This window comes from Theropithecus gelada, chromosome 16, assembly GCF_003255815.1.
Source record: "Theropithecus gelada isolate Dixy chromosome 16, Tgel_1.0, whole genome shotgun sequence".
Lineage (NCBI taxonomy): Eukaryota > Metazoa > Chordata > Mammalia > Primates > Cercopithecidae > Theropithecus > Theropithecus gelada.
This window is the reverse complement of record NC_037684.1, coordinates 69,270,789-69,295,502: the sequence shown is the minus strand read 5'-3', so window position 1 is coordinate 69,295,502 and position 24,714 is coordinate 69,270,789. Positions and strand designations below refer to the sequence as shown.

The following is a 24,714-nucleotide window of genomic DNA, read 5'->3' as shown; positions in this document are numbered from 1 at the left end:
GCAGGAGGCATGAACCTGGGAGGCGGGGTTTGCGGTGAGCCGAGATCGTGCCACTGCACTCCAGCCTGGCCGACAGAGTAAGACTCTGTCTCAAAAAAAAAAAAAAGGGGGGGGGGAAACAAAACAAACAAACAAACAAAAAACAAAAGAGAGACCATGTATGTTAATAATGCCTTGGACATCATAAAATGCTATGCGTGGTAGTTACCATGACTTTTAGCTGGGGAGTTGTGTATCTAAGGCTCACATAAGCCCAAGCCATGTGTCTACACTTGGTAAGTATCCACTTACCGGATGTTGTTGTGATTGGCCTTAGGCAACTTTTCACAAGCATTCCACAGAGCCTGAAGCTTCTTGTCTTGCTCCTGGATACTGAGAAATTGATAGGAAAAGTCATTGGTTGAGCACGAATCAATAAAGTCTCATTGGAAATCATATTAACCAATCATTATACTATTTGATACCAACCATTGTAACTGACCATATCAACAAGCTAGCATTAAAAAATTTGGTTATTATTTACCCCTCTATGTTCTCCTTCTGTCTTGTCCTGTGCTATTTTAACAATGCTTCCTCTGCACACATCAGAGGCCCCAAGTGATTATGTGCCAGAGCCACAGTCCTGCTCTGGTGTGACAGGGCTATGGGGTCGCAGGAGGACACAGACGCCAGTCAGGGAGCTTGGCTCATGGGCTATTCTGAGCCTATATTCTTCATGACGCCAGCATGGAAACAGATCACGTAAGTGGCTTGCAATGATGTGTCCTTTTTGAGTTTCAGGCTGTCTTGCATTGTCCTGGTAATCCCTAACTTCAGCCCTTGCTTCCCTGGCTCCTCCTGGGACTCCCGGATGTCCCATCCTATGGCAGATCTGTCTGTGTCCTGCTGAGCTGGCCTGAAGTGCAATGTCTTGTTAAGGTGAGTGTTGGCCTCTGATGAAACTCAGCTTCATCACAGGTTCATAGTTATCAACCCAATAGCCCTGGGAGCTTTGAATCACAGAACCCAGACCAATTCAATCGAAATCTCTGAAAAAAAGGTTCAGGCATTAGTATCTTTAAAAAGCTTCCCAGGACACAATGATGCACGCAGAGGGTTGGAAATCACTGTTCTAGGCAAAATTACTTGGTTGAGAGGATGTGATCTTAGGTACTGCATGCATGTCATCCAGCGGCAGAAACAGGTTCTTGTTTTTCCCTGGTTCAAAGACACTGACCTCTTTGAGTCATCTGGATCATTCCTATTTCTTAATGGAGACCCACATTTGCAAAAGAAGTGGGAACAGAAGTATCTCTGGACAGGTCCTGAAGCACTGAGCTATCCTGCCTTTATCTAACTGTATATCATCAAGATCACGAATATATCCAATAAATAATAAGAGTGACAGTTTCCATCAAAGGATATGTTCTCATTTGGCTTCATCCCTAGGACCACATTCTTGTCCTAGAGAGGCAAAAAGTGCTGCGGTTAAGTGTCAAGGCCCTGAAACCGACTCCTTGGATTCAAGTTCCCATTCTACCACTTATTAGCCAGCAGGTAACCTGTAGTTACATACCTGTTCGATACCTCAAACTCCTCAAATGTAAAACAGGAGAAACAGCACACCCCACTTCACAGAGTTCTTGTCAAAATTACATGAGTTAAAAACATACAATGAGCTTAAAACAATGTCAAGTCTCTAATAAGCACTCAATAAATGGTAACACTTGTGATTATTAATATGATGAAACGCAGCACTCCCTTTCCATAGTGAGATAAAAGAGAACCATATATTCAGCCAGCCTTTTAAAGTGCATGATCTCCATTCTACTTTGGAAATAAAATAGCATTAGGCAACTTGATTGGAGTTGGCTTTTTCTGGCCCTACACATTGGAGCCTGGCTTCCCTTCCAGGTCAGGTGGGTCTCTTCCAGGCCCAGTTCTTGAAAAAGTAGAAGGAGCAGCATCAGACACATACTCCACTGTTGTTTCTGGCGGGGGATGATAAACAACACCTGTTTCTCACGGTGTTGTTGAGAAACACACCAACAACTAAATCCCATGACTAGAAATCTCTAGAAATCATTTCCTTTCACAGGCCCCCACCTTAGGTGGCTATTTGCTCTAGTCCTGCTCTCAGAAAACATTCTTCTCCCTCTTTCATCTCCCACCTGGACTCTCTCTACCCTCATCTCCACCATCTTTGCGCTGGTAGCAATTCTCCCACGCTGGTGTTGTGTGTTTGCTCGCTACACTGGTCCGTTCGCTCAGTAAAAGTACATTCCTCCAAATAATACTATCTACTTAAGACAGCTCTTACCTACGCCCAAAAGAACATACAATGCCATCCTGATGCATGCATAACTGAGGAAATAAGCCAGGACTCAAAAACTACGCGTAGGAGCCAGAGCATGTGTCAGAGCTAGTGGGCTTTACCTGTTCCATGAACTGTACTCTTCCTGACACATCGCTACAGCCCCGCGCCTGGCTCTGGGCTGCAGCCTCTCCCTTGGGCGCATCTTCAGGAGGGCAGAGAGAGAGGCCGCTGCCCACGTGTCACGACACGTGACCTCCCTTTAAGTTCATTATTACTTATTGTTAAAACATATTCAGTTATTATAGATGAGGGTAAAGACCCTGTGCCCACTCACTTGTCCTACTTTTCTGGCCAGAAGGAATCACTGCTGTCAGCCTATGTGAGCCCTTCCAGAACTTTCTTTCATACACTTACACACAAATATAGGTCCTTTCAAAATTCTATTGTTTTAAGTGTGCTGGGTGTTTATTTTCCTTTTTATAACAATACAATGTCACAGGAGTCCTTGTTAACTTGCTTTCCTATCTGTTTATGTTACCATGAACAACTCTACCTATTTTTAATTGCTCCAGAGTGTGCCATGGTACAGACACTCCACAGTTCACTTAGCCACTTCCCAACCCCCTTCTCCAATGAATCTTTAGTGACTTCTAGGCTTCTGCTCTCTCAGATAATGCTACCAGCAGTGTCCCTGGACCTGCCACCTTGGGCAAATGCGTAAGCACTCCTTCATGGCGAGATCAAGAAACGGGGTTGCAAGATCATCGGTTACATGCTTCTATAATTTCAGCACATACTTCCAAATGAACTGGAACTCACAGGACATTCCAAAACAAGGGGTACTCACTTGGAAGCCTGGATCCACTCGTCATAGAGTTCAAAGGTCATAAGAGGTTCTGGCAACTCTCGGAGGTAAGATTTCAAAGCTCCTAGGCATGAATAAAATATTGGTCTGAACGGTTATGACATGGCAGAGACAAGACCCATCAGCCAGCACTGCCCACGTGGGTTTCATCTGGGGATGGGCCTCCTGACCACCATGTCAACAGCAAATGTTAGCTTCCTATGGAAATGCATATGAGGCTCTGACAGGGGACCTGGCCCCCCTTACTTCCTGCAATTACCTCGTCTTCCCTTGGCATGCAGGGAGGCCTTCCTTCAAGGGGCCACAGAACCCAGCCCTGAAACTGGGCACTGAGTGGACACATCTGAAGTGCGCTGGGTAGCCACTGGCTCGAGTGTCCAGGACTTGTAGCCACACAGCCTCCCCACTCACCCCTTCCCTGCGAGCCTCCATGGCACACAGAAGCGCCCAAGAGGTGCCCACCTGCAATTGCGTGAGGGTCTGCCGAGTACTCCTGCACGTCCACCACGCAGCAGTCCAGGGCCGCTTTCAGCTTCTTCAGCTTGGAGGCAGAGGGGGCTACCCGGAAGAGTCCCTACCAGCAGGACAGAGGGTCAGCGCACAGCAACTCCAAGGTACAACAGCAAAGCGCGCAGACCCCACGACTGCCCACTTCTTTTCTCCAAAACCTCTCAGGTGCATTTGCCCAGCACCATTTCCCAATCCCCTAGTTGCCTGCTTTCTCAATGTCTCCCTCTTTGCACATAAGCAGCTTCAGAGCAGGAACTTGTTGTGTCCCCACAGCCTCGTGCAGGGGTGGCTCATCACACTGGCTTAGTAGCTATTTAGAGGATAAATGAACCTTGGGCACTTAGACATCTTGTTCTTGTATGTGTAAGATAAATCTTGGAGAATAATTTGACTAAGACCTGGTCAGTGTGGTAAGTTGAATGTGAGACGGTCTACAGGGTGGGTGTGTGGGTGTGTTGGGAGGCACCAGGGCTATACTTTTTGTTTTGTTTTTGTTTGTTTTTGAGACAGAGTCTGGCTCTGTTGCCCAGGCTGGAGTGCAGTGGCGTGATCTTGACTCGGTGCAACCTCCGCCTCCCGGGTTCAAGCAATTCTCATGTTCTGTCTCCCAAGTAGCTGGGATTACAGGCGCCCACCACCATGCTCAGCTACTTTTTTTGTATTTTTAGTAGAGATGGGGTTTCGTCATGTTGGCCAGGCTGGTCTTGAACTCCTGATCTCAAGTGATCCACCTGCCTCAGCCTCCCAAAGTGCTGGAATTACAGGCGTGAGCCACAGCGCCTGGCCTATACTTTTAGAATCAAATAAAGTCTATGCCTTCAAAAGTTATTTTCAAATCACTGCCACGTCTTCCAAGTGAACCATTGCACCTTAGAGAGTGAAAGAGAGTTATGATGCGAAAGAGAAGAGGAGAGGACTGTGTGGAGAAGAAAATGAATGCAGATCAGAGTTGGAAAGAAACCACGTCACAGGTAAGTGACACATGGGTTAAAGACCTATCAGTTGGCCGGGCGCGGCGGCTCACACCTGTAATCCCAGCACTTTGGGAGGCTGAGGCGGGCAGATCACGAGGTCAGGAGATGGAGACCATCTGGATAATGCGGTGAAACCCCGTCTCTACTAAAAATACAAAAAAAAATAGGGGGGTGTGGTGGCGGGCGCCTGTAGTCCCAGCTACTCAGGAGGCTGAGGCAGGAGAATGGCGTGAACCCGGGAGGCGGAGCTTGCAGTGAGCCGAGATCTGGCCACTGCACAGAGCAAGACTCTGTCTCAAAAAAAAAGAAAAAAAAGACCTATCGGTTTCTGTTCCACCTTAGTTCCTTGCACTCGGTGATGCAACCCACAGGCTGATAAACAAGCAGGTAGAATAGTCCTTGCTCCTTTACTCTTTTATGGCCATAGAGACGTCCAATTTCCTTTAGAAAAAGTGTTTCCACTCTGGAATATTAAGCTTATGCCTTGCTAGGACCACTAACTCCCTTCTCAGTATAGGGTACATCAGATAAACAGATGTGCAAAGCTCTTTGGGCATATATGTGAGGAAGCTACATGAACGTTTGGACGAGTGTATCAGGAAGGCTGCTACGACAAAGACAGCAAGCTGCAGAATACATGAAAGGAGTCACTCAGATCTTCATAAAACCATGCCCTTGCCATGCAAGAAGAGTCAACAGGATTTGGTGATGGAGAATGCCAAAGAGAAGGAAACAGCTGTCACAGACAAGCCTTTAGATTTTTGATCGTGTAACTGAGAGAAGCATAAAAACTAGGAGGAGGAGGGGATTGTTATATTAGCTAAGGAGTCCTGTTTCAGGGGCGTTAGAGGAAAGTGGGCATGGATGAGTGAAGCCCTCTCACAGGGGGAATCCTCACTGAGGCTGAGGAGCAGCTCTAGCGGGGCAGGGAGGGGACCATGGTGCTGAACAGAGGACCCTGAGGCCCCGTGGTCAGAGGCCAGAGGGGACCATGGCTGAACAGAGGAACCTGAGGCCCCGTGGTCAGAGGCCAGAGGGAACCAGGGGGCCGAGGGAGCTGGAAGTTCTGTGGATGGTTACATTAGTAACACCAGGCAGTGGTGTGGCCCAAGAGGCTGGCGGTAAGTCATCGGATTTGGCAACCTGGGGGTCCCTGGGGATCCCGGAAGACTGTTTTAGCCCAGGGACAGGGGCGAAGCAACACCAGAGGAAGATCCGTAGGTGGTGGCAAGGATGCAGGCGCTGCAAATGTTGAGAGCTATTTTAAGAAATTGGGTAGCATAAAAAACAAAACCAGAGAGATTGGGAAGAAATATGAGGCTGTGGCTGGGCTGAAAAGAGATATATTTTTTTTAGGCTGGGGAAACTTGAACCTCTTTGTTACTAAAACTGCTGACACAAAACAGGGAAAAATTCAAGTGAGACAGCGAGGTCTGTCGAGAAATGGAACAGCCCAGAAAGGGCAGAGACGGGAGCTGGGAGACGTCAAAGGTACTGCTCTTCAAGAACCAGTTTATGTTGATTAGATATTTGATGATACTAATAGATTACTGGTTTTTTTTGGTATAATAATGTGTATATACATATATTTTTAGATGGAGTCTCGCTCTACTCTCCAGGCTGGAGTGCCGTGGCATGATCTCGGCTCACTGCAACCTCTGCTTCCCAGGTTCAAGCCATTCTTTTGCCTCAGCCTCCCAAGTAGCTGGGATTACAGACACGTGCGCCACCACCAGCTAATTTTTGTATTTTTAGTAGAGACGGGGTTTCACGATGTTGGCCAGGCTGGTCTTGAATTCCTGACCCCAGGTGATCCGCCCTTCTTGGCCTCCCAAAGTGTTGGGATTACAGGTGTGAGCCACGAAGCCCGGCCTATTTTATTTTTAAACTAATTTCTTTTTATTTTTTATTTTTTTAGATAGGGTCTCACTATGTTGCCCAGGCTGGTCTTCAATTCCTGGGCTCAAGTGATCCTCCCGCCTCAGCCTCCCAAAGTGCTGGGATTACAGGTGTGAACCACTGTGCTCAGCCAAAAACTGTATTTTAAAACATCCTCTATTTTATAGAGATACAGATGCAAGTATTATAAATGAAATGGCATAATGTCTGGGGTGTACTTCAAAATATCCAAGGCAGGGGTTTGGGGTCAGCAAATGGAGGCAGAAATGTAACAAAATTGCCCATCAACTGAGTGGTAAGGTTCATTATTTTATCTTTATGTGTTTATGGTTTTCCATAATTTTAAAAAAATGATAGGAAAAAAAAAGGGCCAGTTCATCTTTCTCCATAAAACTCTCTCTCAGGGATGGTACAGACCTTCTCGGTTTTAAATTGAGGCATGGTGCAGCGGCTCACGCCTATAATCCCAGCACTTTGAGAGGCTGAGGCAGACGCATTACCTGAGGTCAGGACTAGCCTGGCCAGCATGCTGAAACTCCATTACAGGCTCTGGGAGCCTGTAATCCCAGCTATTTGGGAGGCTGAAGCAGGAGAATCGCATGAACCCAGAAGGCAGAGGTTGCAGTGAGCCAAGATCGCACCACTGCACTCCAGCCTGGGTGACAGAGCAAGACCCTGTCTTATAAGGTAAGCTAAGCTAAGCTAAGCTAAAAAAAATTGATGACAAACATGCAAATGCCTGGCACATAAAATGTGCTAAAAACATACATTTATTCCCATTCTTTTTCGAATATCCAGCATCTAGAACAGGCTGGCCTACAGGAAGCATGCAACATACACCCGCACGCTCACTGGCTTCCTTCTCATCCACAGCCCTTACTTTGTCTGAGTCTCCCTTAGAGACTTACAGACTGTTTTGCGTGAATGAGGCTTAACTGAGGGATGCTATGCTCATCTCCCGCAATAAGTTTATAGTCTCCTATCTCAGTATCTCATACTCTGCTCAGTAAAACATGTACAGCATGCCCTAAATAAATACTGATTGGCAAATCAGATCAAAGGAAGATGCAGGAAAGATATTCAAATAGTCTATGGAAGAAACCAAAGATGAGATGTATCTCCCAGGAAATGATTTACACAGCAATAAAACAACGCTTATCAAGAACTTCTTGGGCCAGGTGCAGTGGCTCATGCCTGTAATCCCAGCACTCTGGGAGGCCGAGGTGGGCAAATCACTTGAGGTCAGGAGTTCAAGACCAGCCTGGCCAACATGGTGAAACCTCGTCTCTACTACAAATACAAAAATTAGCCAGGCATGGTGGCACACGCCTGTAATCCCAGCTACTCTGAGGCTGAGGCAAGAGAATCGCTTGAACCCAGGAGGTGGAAGTTGCAGTGAGCTGAGATCATGTAACTGCACTCCAGCCTGGGTGACAGAGCAAGACTCGGTCTCAAAAAGAAAGAAACAATTTCTCATAGACATTTTTTACACGTGGCTCTTAAAAAGTGCTTTCTAATATATCTATCAATCATGTTTTCAGGATCTCTATAAAAGAGTTGTGATAAAAAAAGTTTAAGAGCCTTAACGTTTAAAATTACCTAAAACTAGGTAACTTATTAAGCAAGAGGAAGAGGCAGAAGAGGAGGAGAAGGAAGATGAAGAAGAGGAGGAGAAAGGAGAAGTAGTAGTAATAGCAGCAGCAGAGCTGGGCGCAGTGGCTCATGCCTGTAATCCCAGTACTTTGGGAGGCCGAGGTGGGTGGATCACGAGGTCAAGGGATCGAGACCATCCTGGCCAACATGGTGAAACCCCATCGCTACTAAAAAAAAAAAAAAAAAAAAAAAAAAAATTAGCGGGGCGTGGTGGCACACACCTGTAGTCCCAGCTACTCGGGAGGCTGAGGCAGGAGAATCACTTGAACTGGGGAGGCAGAGGTGACAGTGAACCAAGATCATGCCACTGCACTCCGGCCTTGCAACAGAGCAAGACTGTCTCAAAAAAAAAAAAAAAAATACCAGCAGAATGCCCAAATTATCCAAACATGTTAAACCAAAGGAAAGAATGGCTAGAATATGACCATCTGTTCCTCATCGTAATCCTCTCTTCTTGACAAATGAAGGCTCACAGTAAAAGGTAGGATCGATTTGTGTTCTGCAGAAGACGGGGCTGAGCCACTGTCTTAACCCATCAAGATTTGTGGGGGCTGGAGTGGAGATGGTACAGGAGGGAGGATCCTGTAGGCTCTGTCTCGTGCAAGAAGAGACCTGCCCGGGGCGGCGTGTGGCCGTGCTCATCCCTACCTCCTCCTGCATCCCACACTCGAGCAGCATGGTCACACACGCCTCGATGGGGAAGGCGATCTCCCGGCCGCTGATGGTGAGGTGCTCCTCCAGCGGCTTCCCGAAGGAAGGCTTCTCCACCCAGGCCTCTGAGGGAAGGAGTGAGAAAGAGTCAGTCAGCTGTTCGCCAAGGTCACTCATGCTGGAATCTCGCTTTCCTTTGTCGTCCAGATTCTCCTGAGATTTCCAAAGAGAAGGAGGCCCAACTGAGCCTCCATTCTGTGGTTTTAGGGATAACAGGAGGACTGGGGCCAGGGGGCAGGGGATGGCCAGCCAATTGCGTTCAGGGCCACTGGGGTTAATGTTCTACGGGTACTCCTACACATCCCCGACTCAAGGCACCAGCTTGGAAGTAAGTCCTAAAGGCTCATCTATAGATGATCCTTTGGGCAGAGTGTAAGGGCCAACGACATACAGGGAATTCATCTCATCTGGGAAGCAGGCTTTCCAGCCCTCCCTTATCCAGGGAAGGCCTGCACTTACCCTGTTGTGCTTTGATCTGAGGCAACACAGCCTGCAATAGTGTCAAGGACTTCCTGTGGTATTCAGCTTGCACTTCGATTAGCTGAGAAGACACAAGGCAAGCATCACCCTTAGCGAGGCGCAAGGACCCAGGCTGCCATGGCAAGCAAAGCGTTTTACAGAAAGGTGCTTCCACATGGGGAAGGAGGTAGTCACCCGTTCCCTCCACCAATCTACCTAAAATATTGAGCGTGCTTCCTCTTTAGCCTCCGTAACAACAAAGTCACTACAAGTGGAAATTTGGGAAGCAGGAGAACCAGAAAGGAATAGGGGGAGCTCTTCAGAGCTGGAACATGGCCTAGAAAGCTTGCCTTCATCACCACCCTTCCTCCTGTGGCACCCCATCCTCAATGCAAAAGGGAACAAAGAAAGGGGCAACTGTAGCAAACACAAATTGGAAACACATTTAGAAATACATTTGCTGAGCCAGATGTGATGGCTCATGCCTGTAATCCCAGCTACTCAGGAGGCTGAGGTTGGAGAATACTTGAGCCCAGGAATTCAAGACCAGCTTGGGCAACATAGCAAGACCCCATCTCTTAAAATACAAACAAATTTGTTTAAATAAATATGAAAAATAATTGATTTATGAGATATGTACGAGTTAAATATCATTAATTTGTACACATCTTTTGTTTCTGCAAAGTTAGTTTAACACATCACTGATCAGAAAACTTGTGGCTTGATGTGCAATCTTCTTCAAATACCCTGGAGGTGAGATTGCTTTGGTGAAAATGATGCAGTCCAAAGAACAAATTCCTTCAAAGTATTCTATTTTGACCATATGATTAGTTAAAAGTGGCCAACATGTTGATAAGAGCAGATGAAACTCATGAACACTAATTACTTCATTTGATTACTGAATCCTCCTGTCCCTTCCCCAAAACTGGGCATGTATAAGGAAAAGAGAGGAAATTAATCTGTTTGAGGGTTTGTTATGGAGGGTGGACACTAATATCCTTAAGTAAAATTAAAGTAAAACTAATATGAATTTTTTTAAAAATCAGAATATTGAAATAAATGGTACCCAAATGACAATTAGGCTCTCTAGTAAAGCTTGGAATGGCAATGAAGTCATGACATTCCAAGTCTAAATTGTAACGTCTAATGTCAAACTAATGTAAAACTCTAATGTCTTAGAGTTTCTAAAATTAAATATTAGCTTCATGAATACAACCAATGGAATACACCTGAAGAATTTCTACTACTTTAAAATAAACTTTCCACCAGGCACGGTGGCTCATGCCTATAATCCCAGCACTTAGGGAGGCTGAGGCGGGCAGATCACGAGGTCAGGAGTTCCAGAGCAGCCTGGCCAACATAGTGAAACCCCATCTCTACTAAAAATACAAAAATTAGCCAGGCATGGTGGCATGCACCTGTAGTCCCAGTTACTCAGGAGGCTGAGGCAGGAGAATCATCTGAATCCGGGAGGTGGAGGTTGTGGTGAGCTGAGATTGCACCACTACACTCCAGCCTGGGCAACAGAACGAGACTCCATCTCAAAAAATAACAATAAAAAAAAATTAAATAAACTTTCCAAGTTGGAAGTAATGCATATCAACTCCTTTTCCAGTAGAAGCAGCTTCTCTGCATTCTGAACCAGTAATGAAATGTTGGAAAATTGCTAACAGCCCACAGTTGTTCCACCATACTTATCAAAGCATTTTAAACTTTGCAGAATTTCTTGTTTTTCCTCTCTTTATCTTCCCTCCTTATCATTCCTTTCCTTCCCCGATTATATATCAAGAGCTTTTAGGTCTTAGCCTTTTATTCCCAACTTTAAAGGCAGGTGAGCATAACTGATCATTTTTACTTCAACTTTTTTCTCTCTCAAAGTTTTCTAACTTGCTTTGCATTTACCCTGGTAAACAACCTGGACCTTAATTATCTGCACCAGTTTATTCAAGTTTAGATGACTCAGATCCTGTTTCTTACTGTCTAAATCACTTTGATTGGTGAGAGGTAGGCAAAGAGGCCACATCAATCAACATTGACCTATCAGTCACTGTCTTTCATAAAAATCTAGATTAAAAAAGAAAATGTGCCGGGTGAAGGAATTGCCTTCCTATCTCAAGCCCCTTGTTAGTACAGACCACAGTTTCTTAATGTCAGCCCTACTGACATTTTGGACTGGATAATTCATTGGTGTCGGGGCTGTCTTGTGCATTGTAGGATATTTACAAGCATCTCTGGCCTCTGCCCTCTAAATGCCAGTAGCACCTCCCTCCACAACTGTGATAATCAAAAATGTCTCCAGATATTGCCAACTGCCCACCAGGGGAAAGAGCAAAATCAATCCTGGTTGAGAATCACTGGACTGAGTTGCAATAATCCCGAGGGATGGGAGTGAGTTTGATTCTAAGGTTTTTGGAGAAATCCATATCAGGAGCATGGCAGGATTTATTCACTAGTAAAATGGTCAAAGTTCCCACCTTTTTCTATGATGTGTTCAACTAAGGGACTCTTAATTCCATGCCCACATTCCCTTCTCCTACAAACAGCCTTTAAGCAATCTCACCTTTCTGGGCACTTACCGTTTGAAAGTAGTTTGCATAGTCAATTTCTTTGGCCACAAAACTGTACATGTCGGCTGAGAGCTGGTCCTGTGCAAGGCAAAATATACAACCAAGGTAAAACATAAACCAATGGAGAGTGGCTAATGCATACGTCAACACATCATAGGGGAAAGAGGCTTAAACACTGCTTAATCTCAATTTTAATAATGCTTGATATGTTACAAGTTTCCCATGAGCATTTCCATACTTGTCAACCACAGCTCTGAAGAATGTGTAAGCTTGCAAAGAACACCTAGGTCAGTCATTTCCCCAGAGATTTTGACATGTGGACCACAGCTAGAGTGAAAGTCAAAGTTGGTGTAGAGGACTGATGTGCAAATTAGTTCCATCCATCCTTATAGCTTGTGCCCCCCAATTCTGAAGCAAGCTCCAAGTACACATTGTGCTACTGCTCTTTTGATAATGCCATTTCTTCTCTTTGATCCTTCCACTGGTCTGCTTCCCTTCATTCTCAATACTGACTCAATACTGATTGGTTGATCACAAGCATATGGGAAAGAGATGGAAATGCACCAGCTTGGAGGAAGCTTGGATAAGACAGGTGCACAGGGAAAGGATTGTTGACTCAAAACTTGGCACATCTGGACTCCTGCAATACTGCACACAAATCTAATGGTGCAGTATTAGATTCAGTTGTCCATGAGATTAGGTGACCTAATGCTGCATTGAAATCTGGAATGTTTTGTCCTCCAAGGAGAATAGTTTTCAGTTCTATGGAATCACTCATAGCATGGCATAATAGAAGTACATTTTGAGCGGAATGTAGACTCTGTCATTAACCGTATTTTTGAGCATGTCACTTGTCCGAACTTGCTTGCTCAAGTCATACAATCTCTAAGGTTCCTCCCTGTGCAGCCGCTCTAGGATGGAGATCCTTCTAGAAGAGGCACTTAGTTGAGGAGAGAAAAATCTATGTGTTCAGGTTGGGGCAAACATGGCAACAGCACAAGAGCACTGACTTAGATGCTGAACCAATGAAAGCAGGTAACTATATGCATCAAGAAAAGCCTGTTTCATGAAACCCCAAGCAATCTGCACCAACCCCATAACCCTCAGTCTCTCTAGCTGCTAATTAAGCCTATTCTCATTAAGAACACTGGGATGTGCAGGAGCAATCTGTTTCCTTTCAGTATCTGTGACAGGCAAGCAATTGCTGAGAACATCATTCAAGAGTTCTTGTACACAAGGCAACAGAACAGAGTCACAGAGTTAAAAGAGGAAATGTGTTCTCTAGAGAGCTTGAAGTACAGATTAGACAATGCTATGCTTGGTCCAGTTTCACAGAATAAAGAAAGAAAAAAGGAAATTAACTTTCTAGATGCCAGGCACAATGTTACAAGGAATTCTCTTCTAACTCCCTTAGGTTAAGTATTGAATTTCCAATTTCAGATCTGTAGGTAGCAGGAGATCAAGGATCTTATCTGTCACCCACCGTCTCAAAGTGTTTAGCATAGTAGGGGTGCCACAACTATTTGCTGAATGAACAGATGAAAAAAAAATTAAGGCTCAAGGATGGTAAATTTCCCAAAGAATAATAAAATGGGCTCAAAAATCACCTCAGCTCCATTTCACCAAAGGTCCCTTAAATAAATGCTTTGTAGGCTGCCAAGTTGGGAATCAACCTTGTCTGTCTTCCCTGCAGCAGCTTTGCTCAGGAGATGTCCATCACCAGCCAGTCAGCTGGAGGACAATACTTCAAGTCAGAGAAAAACAGAGTTAAGTGATACAAATGGCTCAGTAGACAGAGGAAAGGAAGGCAGGGCCTGAAGGACTAAACGTTGCATCAAATACACCTTCAACAATTTGGCATCTGTCCTTCTCTAACTGATGACCCTACAAAAATCTATATGTGCCCTCAGGAAGAAGAAAGGATTTTTAAAGGCATGATTGGACTTCTGTGCTATTAAGCTAACAATATAGATTCTAAAAAAAAAAAAAAAAACCACACTTCAAGTAAGAAGAAAACTATAAATCAAATTCTCACTTGTCTAAATCATTAGCAAATTTTCTATATAAAGGTAAAAAACCCTTTCATCATTAATCACCAGAATTTAATGCATTTTGAAAAATCACGTTTTCCAATTTTACAACTAATCCACACTCAGAAAAATTAAAAAGTAACCAAATTAACCTATAATCCCACCAGGCAGCTTTTTTTTTTTTTTTTAATTTATAGCTAACCAAATGTCCTAGAACTGTTCATGAATTGAGCAGACTGCTCTATGGTATGAAAATGTCTTATTTATCAGATGAAACCACATTGTATTTGGATTTTCTTAATGCTGTAATGTCTTTTTTCACTGATCTATAAATTTCTGAAATAGTTCCTAAGTTTTAATCATATGACTGAATAATGTATTTTAAGAGCTAGTAATTCAAAGCTCTAGTAATTCTTCCACATTAACTTTTGAAATCTTTTTTCATTCTTTGAAAAACTTACTACAATTATATCTACTTACTACAGTACTAATCAAATTAATTCTGGGAAATTCAAAGTGTTTATAATATTAACTCTTCTAATCTAGAAACAACTCTCAATTTTATAATGTCTTCTTGTCATTATATTGTCAAAGATTGTCTTCTTGTCAAATCTTGTTAGCAATATTTTACAATTCATGAGTTTGTGGTAGAATAGCTCATGATTTTATGGTAGATTTTTTTTTTTTTTTCTTTCGCCCAGGCTGGAGTGCAGTGGTGCAATCTTGGCTCACTTGCAACCTCCGCCTTCCAGGTTCAAGCGATTCTCCTGCCTCAGCCTCCTGAGCTGTGACTACAGGCATGTGTCACCATGCCCAGCTAATTTTGTATTTTTAGCAGAGACAGGGTTTCACCATGTTGGTGAGGCTAGTCTCGAACTCTAGAATCTCAGGTGATCCGCCCACCTTGGCCTTCCAAAGTGCTGGGATTACAGGCATGAGTCACCGCACCTGGCCAATGGTAGAATTTTAAATATTCTGTTGTTTAAAAAAACCTCCAAGGTATTTATAAATACTGGTCTTTTAAATAATTTTTCTTGGTGAAAAGCACACCTTGATTTTTATTGCTGACTTCCAGTTTCTGGTCCAGCACGTAAGGGGCTTTGAAGTCAGTCCTAACAGGTAAAAAGCTGAACAAACTGAAACTCAACAACTCTTAGATTTGGCAGAGAAGTGAGTTCATAGAGCAAACTGCTGCCCTGAAAATTGGAGACACAGGCAGACAAACGCAAGAATTACAACTCACTGAAACAGAAAGCTACCAGCAGAAACCTCAGCCAAAATCAGTACTGGGGCAGGAAAACCAATACTGTAATTGACTAATTGATGGAGGCCCAGCATAGACAAGTCTGAAAGTTAAATCCTCCAGGGGGACCCACTTTTACCTCTAGGAGCTCTAGGACCAGGTTCTCACAGGGAATTTCAGAGAAAAATCCTCTCCTGCTTTCAGCACTGGGAGGAAAAAAGTAGTCATTTTGAAATATACTAGAGTACTCCATCCTTAACAAGGTCTGCCCTACAGAGAAATTATTTTACCAAAGCCTATGGGGCTTTTGAAATTGCCTAACCTAGCAGGAGGAAGGGAAATACTCAACTCCAACCCACTCTAACCATTCTGTCCCACCTAAGAATGGAATAATAATAATTAAAACAACAACAACAACAACAAAATGAGAGGCACTGGTGAAATTCACAGCCCTAAGGCACAGGCTCACCAAAGAAAGAGATCTATCACAGCACTATGAATGCTTTCCCTTCTCCCACACCTTACCACATCTCCAAAGAACTATGTACCACTGTTTATTTTATAACACATCATGTCCACCTTTCAACAAAAAATTACAGATACAGTAAAAGGCAAAAAACAAAGAGACTGAACAAGGATCAGAACCTTAATTGAAATGGCCAAAATCCAAAACACTGACAACACTAAATGCAGGCACAGATGTGGAGCAACAGAACCTCTCATATATTGCTGGTGGGAATGCAGAGTAGAGTCACTTTGGAAGACAGTAGGACAGTTTCTTACAAAACTAAACATACTCTCACCATATGATCCAGCAATTATGCTCTTTGGCACTTGCCCAAATGAATGGAAAACGTATGTCACACAAAAGCTTGCATGTGGACGTTTACAGCATTTCGTTCATAATTGCCCAAACTTGGCAGCCACAAAAATGTCCTTCAGTAGGCGAATGGATAAACTGTGGTATATCCAGACAATGAAATATTATTCAGGGCTAAAAAGAAATATGAGTTGTTAAGCCATGAAAAGACTTGAAGGAAACTGAAATGCATATTACTATGTGAAAGATGCCAGTCTGAAAAGGCTACATACTGTAGGATTCCAGCTATATCACTTTCTGGAAAAGACAAAACCATGTAAACAATAAAAAGACCAGTGGTTGTCAAGGGTCAGCAGGGAGGAATAAATAGGAGGAGCACAGAGGATGTGGGGACAATGAAATTATTCTCTAGGATACTACAATGGTGGATACAGTCGCATACATTCGTCAAAGCTCCCAGAATATACAACACTAGGAGTGAACCCCTGAGTAGACTATGAACTATGGAAGACAATGATGCGCCAATATAGGTTTATCAATTGTAACAGACTCTACCACTGTGTGTGTGATGTTGACATTGGGGGAGGCTGTGTGTGTTTATGGGCCAATGAAATATATGGGAGGTCTCTTTATATTCCACTTAATTTGGCTGCAAAATTAGAAGTGCTCTAAAAAATAAAGTTTACTGATTCAAGAAGGTTTGTGTAAAAAATCATTTCAAAGGTTAAAAAAAGTGCAAAATCTCTGTTTTTCAGAATCACAGATTTGAGACAGAGATCTCTGATGCAGGTCAATTTTATTTTTCTATGCTCTTCTGATTTGTTTTGCTTGTTTTTCAGGATCTCCTATTATCTGTACCTTGGTTTTCCATTATCTTCAACATCTGTCATCTTTTCTTTCATTCTTTTTGGCTCTCACCTTAACATTCTAGAAGAAATTCTCAAATTCTTCTCTACATCATTGGCTTACCTTTCTGCAGTGTCAATTCGGTTGTTGACTAAAATCGATGCCATACCTACATTATTTTTCTACTTAAAAAAATATTTCCTGATCTCATTCAGTTCCGTTTCCACTTCACTTGACAATTTTATCTCACCTTTATCTATTGGTGCCTAAAATCCATATTCCCTTGATTTCTTCTTTTTTTTTTTTTTGAGATGGAGTCTCACTCTGTTGCCCCAGCTGGAGTGCAATGTTGTGATCTCAGCTCACTGCAACCTCCACCTCCCAGATTCAAGTGATTCTCCTTCTTTGGCCTCCCAAGTAGCTGGGATTATAAGTATGAGCCACCACACCCAGCTAATTTTTGTATTTTTAGTAGAGATGGGGTTTCACCACGTTGCTCAGGCTGGTCTCAAACTCCTAACCTCAGGTGATCCACCTGCCTCAGCTTCCCAAAGTGCTGGGATTACAGGCATGAGCCACCGCGCCTAGTCCATATGCTCTTCAGTCATATTTGAGGTATCAAGACATGCTGTCTGAAATTTATTGTTATCATATGTAAATACTTTTTAAAAGTGTTCTATTTTTGCATACTTTATTATTATCGTCAACATAGAAAAATAATCTATTCAGGATTATTTTTTGACCTTAAAATGGTAAGCATCTCTTTCCTGCCCCTCCCACCCACGCTGATAGAATCTTCTCAGACCTAAGTTCTGTCTGATATAAATTTAGTGACTCAGATCTTGTGGGGCTGCTGCTATAGAGGATGCATGCGGTCAACTTCAGAGATCATAATAAAAATTATTTTAATTTGTTGAAGTAAACAGACCAGGGAACATCTTTGTACATGATGTCTTCTGTCCTCCATGTTAGGGAAATGATCTGGCTGTGCCCAGACTCCTTGTGGTACTATTGCCTGACACGCCAAGGAAGGTCCCAGCCATGTTTCAGGAAAATCCACACCAGTGGAAGCTCTGCCACCAGTTGGCTTCTCACTGGGTGTGGCCATGCTTGCCCATAGGTCTGCCGGGCTAGATGCTTTTGGCAGAAGGGATTCCAAGTAACATAAATGCTTTTCGACCATTCCACAGCCTTCCAAATTAGAGAGTAGTCATGGGTTCTTCCAGGATCTCATTTACTTCCCATGACATGGCACTAATTTTGTAATAAGGAGTTGTAGGTTCAGACTCAAGGTTGCCTTTTAGTCTAACAATATATGTGCTCTTCAGATTATAGGGAGGAAAAAATGAGCTAGACATCTGTCTTTCTGTTGTTGTCTTTCCCAGACTCAAGTTTGATTTTCAAAAAGGAAAGATTATACATCGAAGAAGAATAAAATAGAAAAGAAGAGATACAAACTAAAAGAGAGAGACGACAAGGCTAAATGAGAAAAACAGAGATGTGGGTGAAGCAAGGATAAGAATTTATGTGAGGAAATATGGGGAGATAAAAGCAGGAAAGGTGATGATGGAAAGTGTCACCTTACAGTGAAAATCCTAAGACTACAGCCAGTCTCCTGTACAAAGCAAAACAAAACTGACACTGCTGTCGCCAAGTGGATTAGGTTTGTAGTCACTGTCCTCTATTATTACATCATTGCTCACGGGTCCTTCTTCACTTTCTCTCCTCTTACTGAAAAATTATCAACTACTTATACTTCCTTGGATATATTGATTCAGGGGTCTTTTATAGAAAGCCTTGGGAAGAAAAGAGAAAGCAGGTACCACTTATGAAGAGTTGGGCTTGTCTTGTCTTGAAATAGGGAGCAAGGCAGGGTTTGGATGGGCTTCTGAAAGAATACAGGCAGGCAGTGCTGCACCTGCAAGCCTGCCTGAGGTCTCAGTGGGTTTTGTCTTATGGAACCCACCTTGACTTGGCTTTCGTGGTGGGCTAAATCTCTCTGGGTCCCAAAGATCTGGGGAGCTCTGCTTGGTCCTCAAAAAAGAGGAATCAGATTACTACTTCATTAACTTTCAGTCTACAAACTTGCACTTGGCTGATTTGCCACAATATAGGAGATCCTAAACACTTGCCTGCTGAGGAAATACAAAACCATGAAGAGATTCCATTCAAGGAACCCCAGCAAGGGGAGGTAGGAAGACCAAGGTAGATATTTAAAACAGTTGGCAATCAGCAAAGTAAAAATAAAAGAATAATCAGAAGAGAACTTTAACAAAATCAGCACTGAGCACTCTCAAGGAGATCAGCTCAGCACACAAATGAGACTCCCTTGAGCACAAAGTAGGGTTTCATGAACTGGATGTGATCATTTCAAACTTCATATATTAAAATGGATGTAACAGACTAGCCAAGATAACTACAAAAAAAGGAGTGGGGGCTACCTTACTGAAGATTGTATTTGCTATGAAATCATTAGAATAGAAACTGCATACTATTGTCTCAGGAGCAGGCAAACAGATTAATGAAACATAGAGTCCAGAAATAAATTTGAGTAATTAGATAGTGAAATTTCACGTCAGGGGGAGGTAGCTTATTTAACAAATGATGCTGGCATAAATGACTATCCATCTGAAAAAAAAAAAAAAAAAAGAAACCCCAACCTCACATCATATACAAAAATAAATTTCAGATGTATTAAAGTGTATAAAATAGGTGTATAAAATGAATTTAAAACTTTAACATAAAATTAAAGAAGAAAAATCACTTAACTTTTGCATAGAAGATGCCTAAAGGGCTACCCAGGATCTTTTCCCATGCAAAGGAAACACATTATTAAATTTTTAATGGTAGATGTCAACATAAAGTCAAAAGACAAATGGCAGACTGGAAAAGGTATCTGCAGCACAGCGGGCAGAAAAAAGTTTAAAACTGCTGATATATAGAGAATTTTTATAAATTGATATTTCAGAAAAACAATAGAAATACTGGGCCAATTGCCAATGCAAATAGGCAATTCAACAAATTAAGAATGTGTATAAATACATGAAGAATGTCCAATAAATACATGATACCCATCGCCATTTATATTCAGGGAAATTAAGAACACAATAGTGAAGAGGTAGTTTTTCTTCCCTCACCAAATTGGCAAAAACTGAAAATAGGAGCAACATACATTAGAAGATGAAGGAAAATGTGCAGTTTTATATACTGCTGGTGGAAATGTAAAATGCAATTTCCTTTTCACAGAAGTAAACTGTCAATAGCTATGAAAATTTAAAAATGTATGCATAGACTCTGACCCAAAAATGTCACTTCTTGGAATCTATGCTATAGAAAAAAAATTACCAGGGTACAAGGATATACATACAAGTATATATTTATTGTATCATTTTTGGGAATGCTAAAAAATAAAACAAAAACACACCAGTTTGAACATCCATCAATAGGAAAATAGCTAAATAAATCGTGTGTGTGTGTGTGTGTGTGTGTGTGTGTGTGTGTGTGTGTGTGTATCCCTACTGTGGAATATCACGCAATTTATAAAAAAGACTGAGTTAGAACTACAGCTACTAACCTAGAGAGATGTTCAGGATGTGGTGTTAACTGAGAAAAGTAAATGGCAGATTAATATAAAAAATATGACCGTTTTATTAAAAACAAACATATAGGCCAGGTGTGGTGGCTCACGTCTGTAATCCTAGCACTTTGGGAGGCTGAGGTGGGCAGATCACCTGAGGTCAGGAGTTTGTGACCAGCCTGGCCAACATAGCGAAACACTGTCTCAACTAAAAATACAAAAATTAGCCAGGAGTGGTGGCGTGCATCTGTAGTCCCAGCTACTCGGGAGGGTAAGGCATGAGAATTGCTTGAACCCAGGAGGCGGAGTGAGCCGAGATCGTGCCACTGTACTCCATCCTGGGTAACAGAATAAGACTCTGTCTCAAAACAAAACAAACACAAAACAAAAACAAACATATAAATAAGTAGGAAAATGCTATCTATGACTGCGTATGATTATGAAGAAAAGTTTGGAGTATGGTATCACAGGTGTTATCTAGCACTGGCTTCCTTATCCTTATAACTGTTATGACTGCTTGGCACCTAACAAAATGCACTGTCATAACAAAGTCTTAACAAATATTGGCGGCGAGGTTTCTATCCTGTTTGGAAACAGAAAGTTTATTGGACAGGAAGGGGGAGAATATTAGCATTTTTCTTTTTATATTTTTGTATTTTTTTAACTGATTATGCTGAACGTGTACTATTAATCTTTGAAGAGGAAATGAATATATTTTTGGCACAATAGCAAATACAAGAAGCAAGACAGGAATGGATAAAGCTACTGAACTTTTATTCTGATCTATTTGGATATTCACATCCAGCATCCCTGCTTACCACTACCCTCCCTTGTCTATTGAAAAAGAAATTAAAAGAAAAAAGAATTCTTAACAGAGGAACACAGATCTATGGTAGATAAAGAATGCACAGTAGGCCAGGCACGATGGCCCATGCCTATAATCCCAGCACTTTGTGAGGCCGAGGCGGGTGGATCACCTGAGATCAGGAGTTCATGACCAGCCTGGCCAATATGGTAAAACCCTGTCTCTACTAAAAATACAAAAAAAATTAGCCAAGCATGGTGGTGCACACCTGTAATCCCAGCTACTTGGGAGGCTAAGGCAGGAGAATTGCTTCAACCCAGGAGGTGGAAGTTGCAGTGAGCCGAGACTGTGCCATTGCCCTCCAGCATGGGCAACAAGAATGAAACTCTGCCTCCAAAAAAAAAAAAAGAGAAAAGAATAAAAAAAGAATACACAGTAAAAATGAAATTGGAAGGAGAGAAGAATTATGCTCCAGGAATACCCCACACATGCCAGATATTTGGCATTTATGCAGGAGTTCAAATAACAAATCAGCTGCACTCACAAAAAACCTTGCATGTGAAGTACTAGTCTTACTTTGCTTGGTTCCATAGTACTGTTGGCTGGGAGACAGTGAATTCTTTAAAAATCTTTCCATGTTTCTAATTCTAGAGAGAAATTCTCTCTGATTCTGAATGTCACCTGAATGCAAGGTCAAAGCCACTTGCACAGGGTGGCTGTAAGAGAAAAAGCCAAAGGACAAGCTAAGACTAGACAGAGCCATGAAGAACAGAGATGCCCACAGGCAAACGGGTTATTCTCCTTCAAAACTGGATGTGATTAAGACAGGTTCCCAGAATAGTTACAGAAATGTGATGTTTTTGTTCCTTGGGTCTAAATAGAGTTTTGGTTTCCTTAGAAACCCAAGCTGACATATAGGCAGGTAAAGAGATGTACATATACGCAGAGTATCATGAACAGTCTATTGCTAATTAAGTCCTATAAAATATTTGCAAGAAAAGGAGATGGGAAACATCTGAATGAGTATAACAAAGGACATCATTACACGAGTACAGAGTCGCAGTTTTCAGAACGATGTCCTCTCTTTTAACAAGTGGGAAGTTCTCTTTGCTGTGACTCTCTTCATGACTAGCATTTCGACTTCATAGATAAATGTCTTCCAGGAGGCATAGGATGGATAAAGTGACTCAGGAAATATCAAAAGGCAGCCAAAAAGGAAATAAAGTATCAACAGTGATTCAAGGCTCCTCTATGGTCAAATTCTCAACTGTCCTTTGGTACCCAGAATTTATTCTTTGGGACTCAGATGATTTACACAAAAGCTTCACACAGCAATACAGGTCATTTCTCTTTGCCTAGCATGCAGGACCACCAATGATAATTGAATGCTGCCTCCCTGTCTAGGTCACCATCAAAGCCCCAACTCCTTGGGTTCATCCTGGACTCCTCGGAGATGCTAGCCAGGTGGGCTTGGGGACATTCAGTTCAACCAGAGGCTCACTGGCAGAGTTTTAAGAGAACTCCAGCGAACAAAAAGGAAATCCCTAAGGGCTCCCCAGCCTGTCCCAGTAGAGAGGAGCAAAGAGGGCAGGTACCCTGCAAATCTCCACTCTGTTGGCAGCCTCTTCCATTTCTTCCCTGAGGGCATCAGCCTTGGCACCCGCAGGCTGTAAGCTGCTGGACAAACCTGAAGACTTGGAAGTCTGCTGCCACCTGATGGAAAATAGGAGAAAAAGAGACGTGAGACAGGTAGAGCCCTGGGGATCCCATGGGAGCACCGAGAAAACACCTGGTTACAAACATCACCCAGGGAACTACATACCCTCACTTGAAAAGGGAGGTCATGAAAAGGTACCAAGCATGAGGCAAGGAGGCAGTGGGCCCACATTTCCATGCGTCAACTGCTGACTGAAGCTGAGAATCTGCAGCCCCCCTTCAGATAGGACAAGCACCCCCCAATTTGTCACCATTTTCACTATTGTCTTCCAAACACTAAAGCCAAATGACAATCGCTACTGCTGTCTTTTTAAAAAACTTAATGTGCTTTTTAATGAATAAATCATAATCATATACATTGATGGGTCCAATGTGATGTGCTGGGATATATGTACACATGTACGCACACACACAGTATGGAATGATTAAATCAAGCTAGTGAACATATCCATCACCTCACTCATGATTTTCTGTGGTGAGACATCTGAAGTTTAATCAGGGTGATTATAGTAATATATTGGATATTCTATATTTCAAAATAACTATCACTGCCCTTTAAGCACGGTCTCTATCATTGGTTTAAGTCCCCTGCCTGTCCTGTGGGAATTTGAGTATGGAAATCTTCTCCTTCCTGGCTGAAGCCAGGGACGGATGCTAAGTGAGAAGACATGCTGGTAAGATTAAAAACAAATCTGAAGGCCGGGCACGGTGGCTCCAGCCTGTAATCCCAGCACTTTGGGAGGCCGAGACGGGTGGATCACGAGGTCAGGAGATCGAGATCATCCTGGCTAATACGGTGAAACCCCGTCTCTACTAAAAAATACAAAAAAACTAGCCGGGCGAGGTGGCGGGCGCCTGTAGTCCCAGCTACTCTGGAGGCTGAGGCAGGAGAATGGTGTAAACCCGGGAGGCGGAGCTTGCAGTGAGCTGAGATCCGGCCACTGCACTCCAGCCTGGGCGACAGAGCGCGACTCCGTCTCAAAAAAAAACAAAAAAAAAAACAAACAAAAAAACAAATCTGATAGCAAAAATCTCCACTGGTAAGCCCAAAACAATTTTTATGGCAACATTTAGATTCCTCATGAATGTTTTCTTAAAAATTGGGCCTTCTGACGAAGCTACTCAGAAAACTTTAGGGGGAAATACAAATATTTCTGGTTGCTGTGTTATCGGTAGGGAGTTACCAAAAGTAGGCCCTAAAAGATGGTTCCAATTATGCTAGATAGTAGTAGCTGAATTAGGTCTCAGCAGTGGGTTCCTCTCCTGAGTCTGTAAACTCAATGGGTTATAGAGGCCAGTAAGTTAAAAAAATAAAATAAAATAAATCAAATGGGCCATTATCTTAAAAACTAGTCTGCACGATCCTCTATTTCCTACTTGTAATAGAGACAGGAAATATAAAACTATTTCTCAGCTCTAAGAAAAACAATCCTGTAATCAGGAGGACAAACAGCAGCCAAGGCTGGCTTCAGTCTTGGGAAGTCAGGAGGGAGCAGGGGGAGCTGGGAACTTGGTAGGAGGGATCCTGCCTTGTCTAAGAGAGGATAGCTGTTCTCGAGCTCCAGCTGATGGAGCAGAGGTGGGTAGGAAGCTTGGCCGTGGGTTGCCAGATGTTTCAACTGACTAGAGAAGGAGCAAATTGTCACGTGAATTCTCCCAGTCAAGTGTGGCAACAAATAATTTCTTTTAAAAACCATGCAGGCCAATAGCCTACAGACCAAACAAGACAGAATCTATCTGGAT

General features: G+C 42.8%; 1 protein-coding gene across 5 annotated transcripts in view; it reads right to left on the bottom strand.

The window, feature by feature from the left end:
- Positions 1-24,714, bottom strand: part of ARHGAP44 (Rho GTPase activating protein 44) — a 205,836-nt gene that overhangs the window by 39,398 nt on the left and 141,724 nt on the right. For 4 of the 5 annotated variants that reach the window (XM_025363633.1, XM_025363631.1, XM_025363634.1 and 1 more), the window contains exons 7-13: positions 22,851-22,968; positions 11,944-12,012; positions 9,368-9,449; positions 8,846-8,973; positions 3,624-3,735; positions 3,144-3,225; positions 292-372 (exon numbers count right to left, since the gene is read on the bottom strand). In XM_025363633.1, coding sequence (XP_025219418.1) covers positions 292-372; positions 3,144-3,225; positions 3,624-3,735; positions 8,846-8,973; positions 9,368-9,449; positions 11,944-12,012; positions 22,851-22,968 — 672 coding nt within the window. The remainder of the gene's footprint in view (positions 1-291; positions 373-3,143; positions 3,226-3,623; positions 3,736-8,845; positions 8,974-9,367; positions 9,450-11,943; positions 12,013-22,850; positions 22,969-24,714) is intronic. The other variant, XM_025363635.1, reaches the window with a different exon arrangement.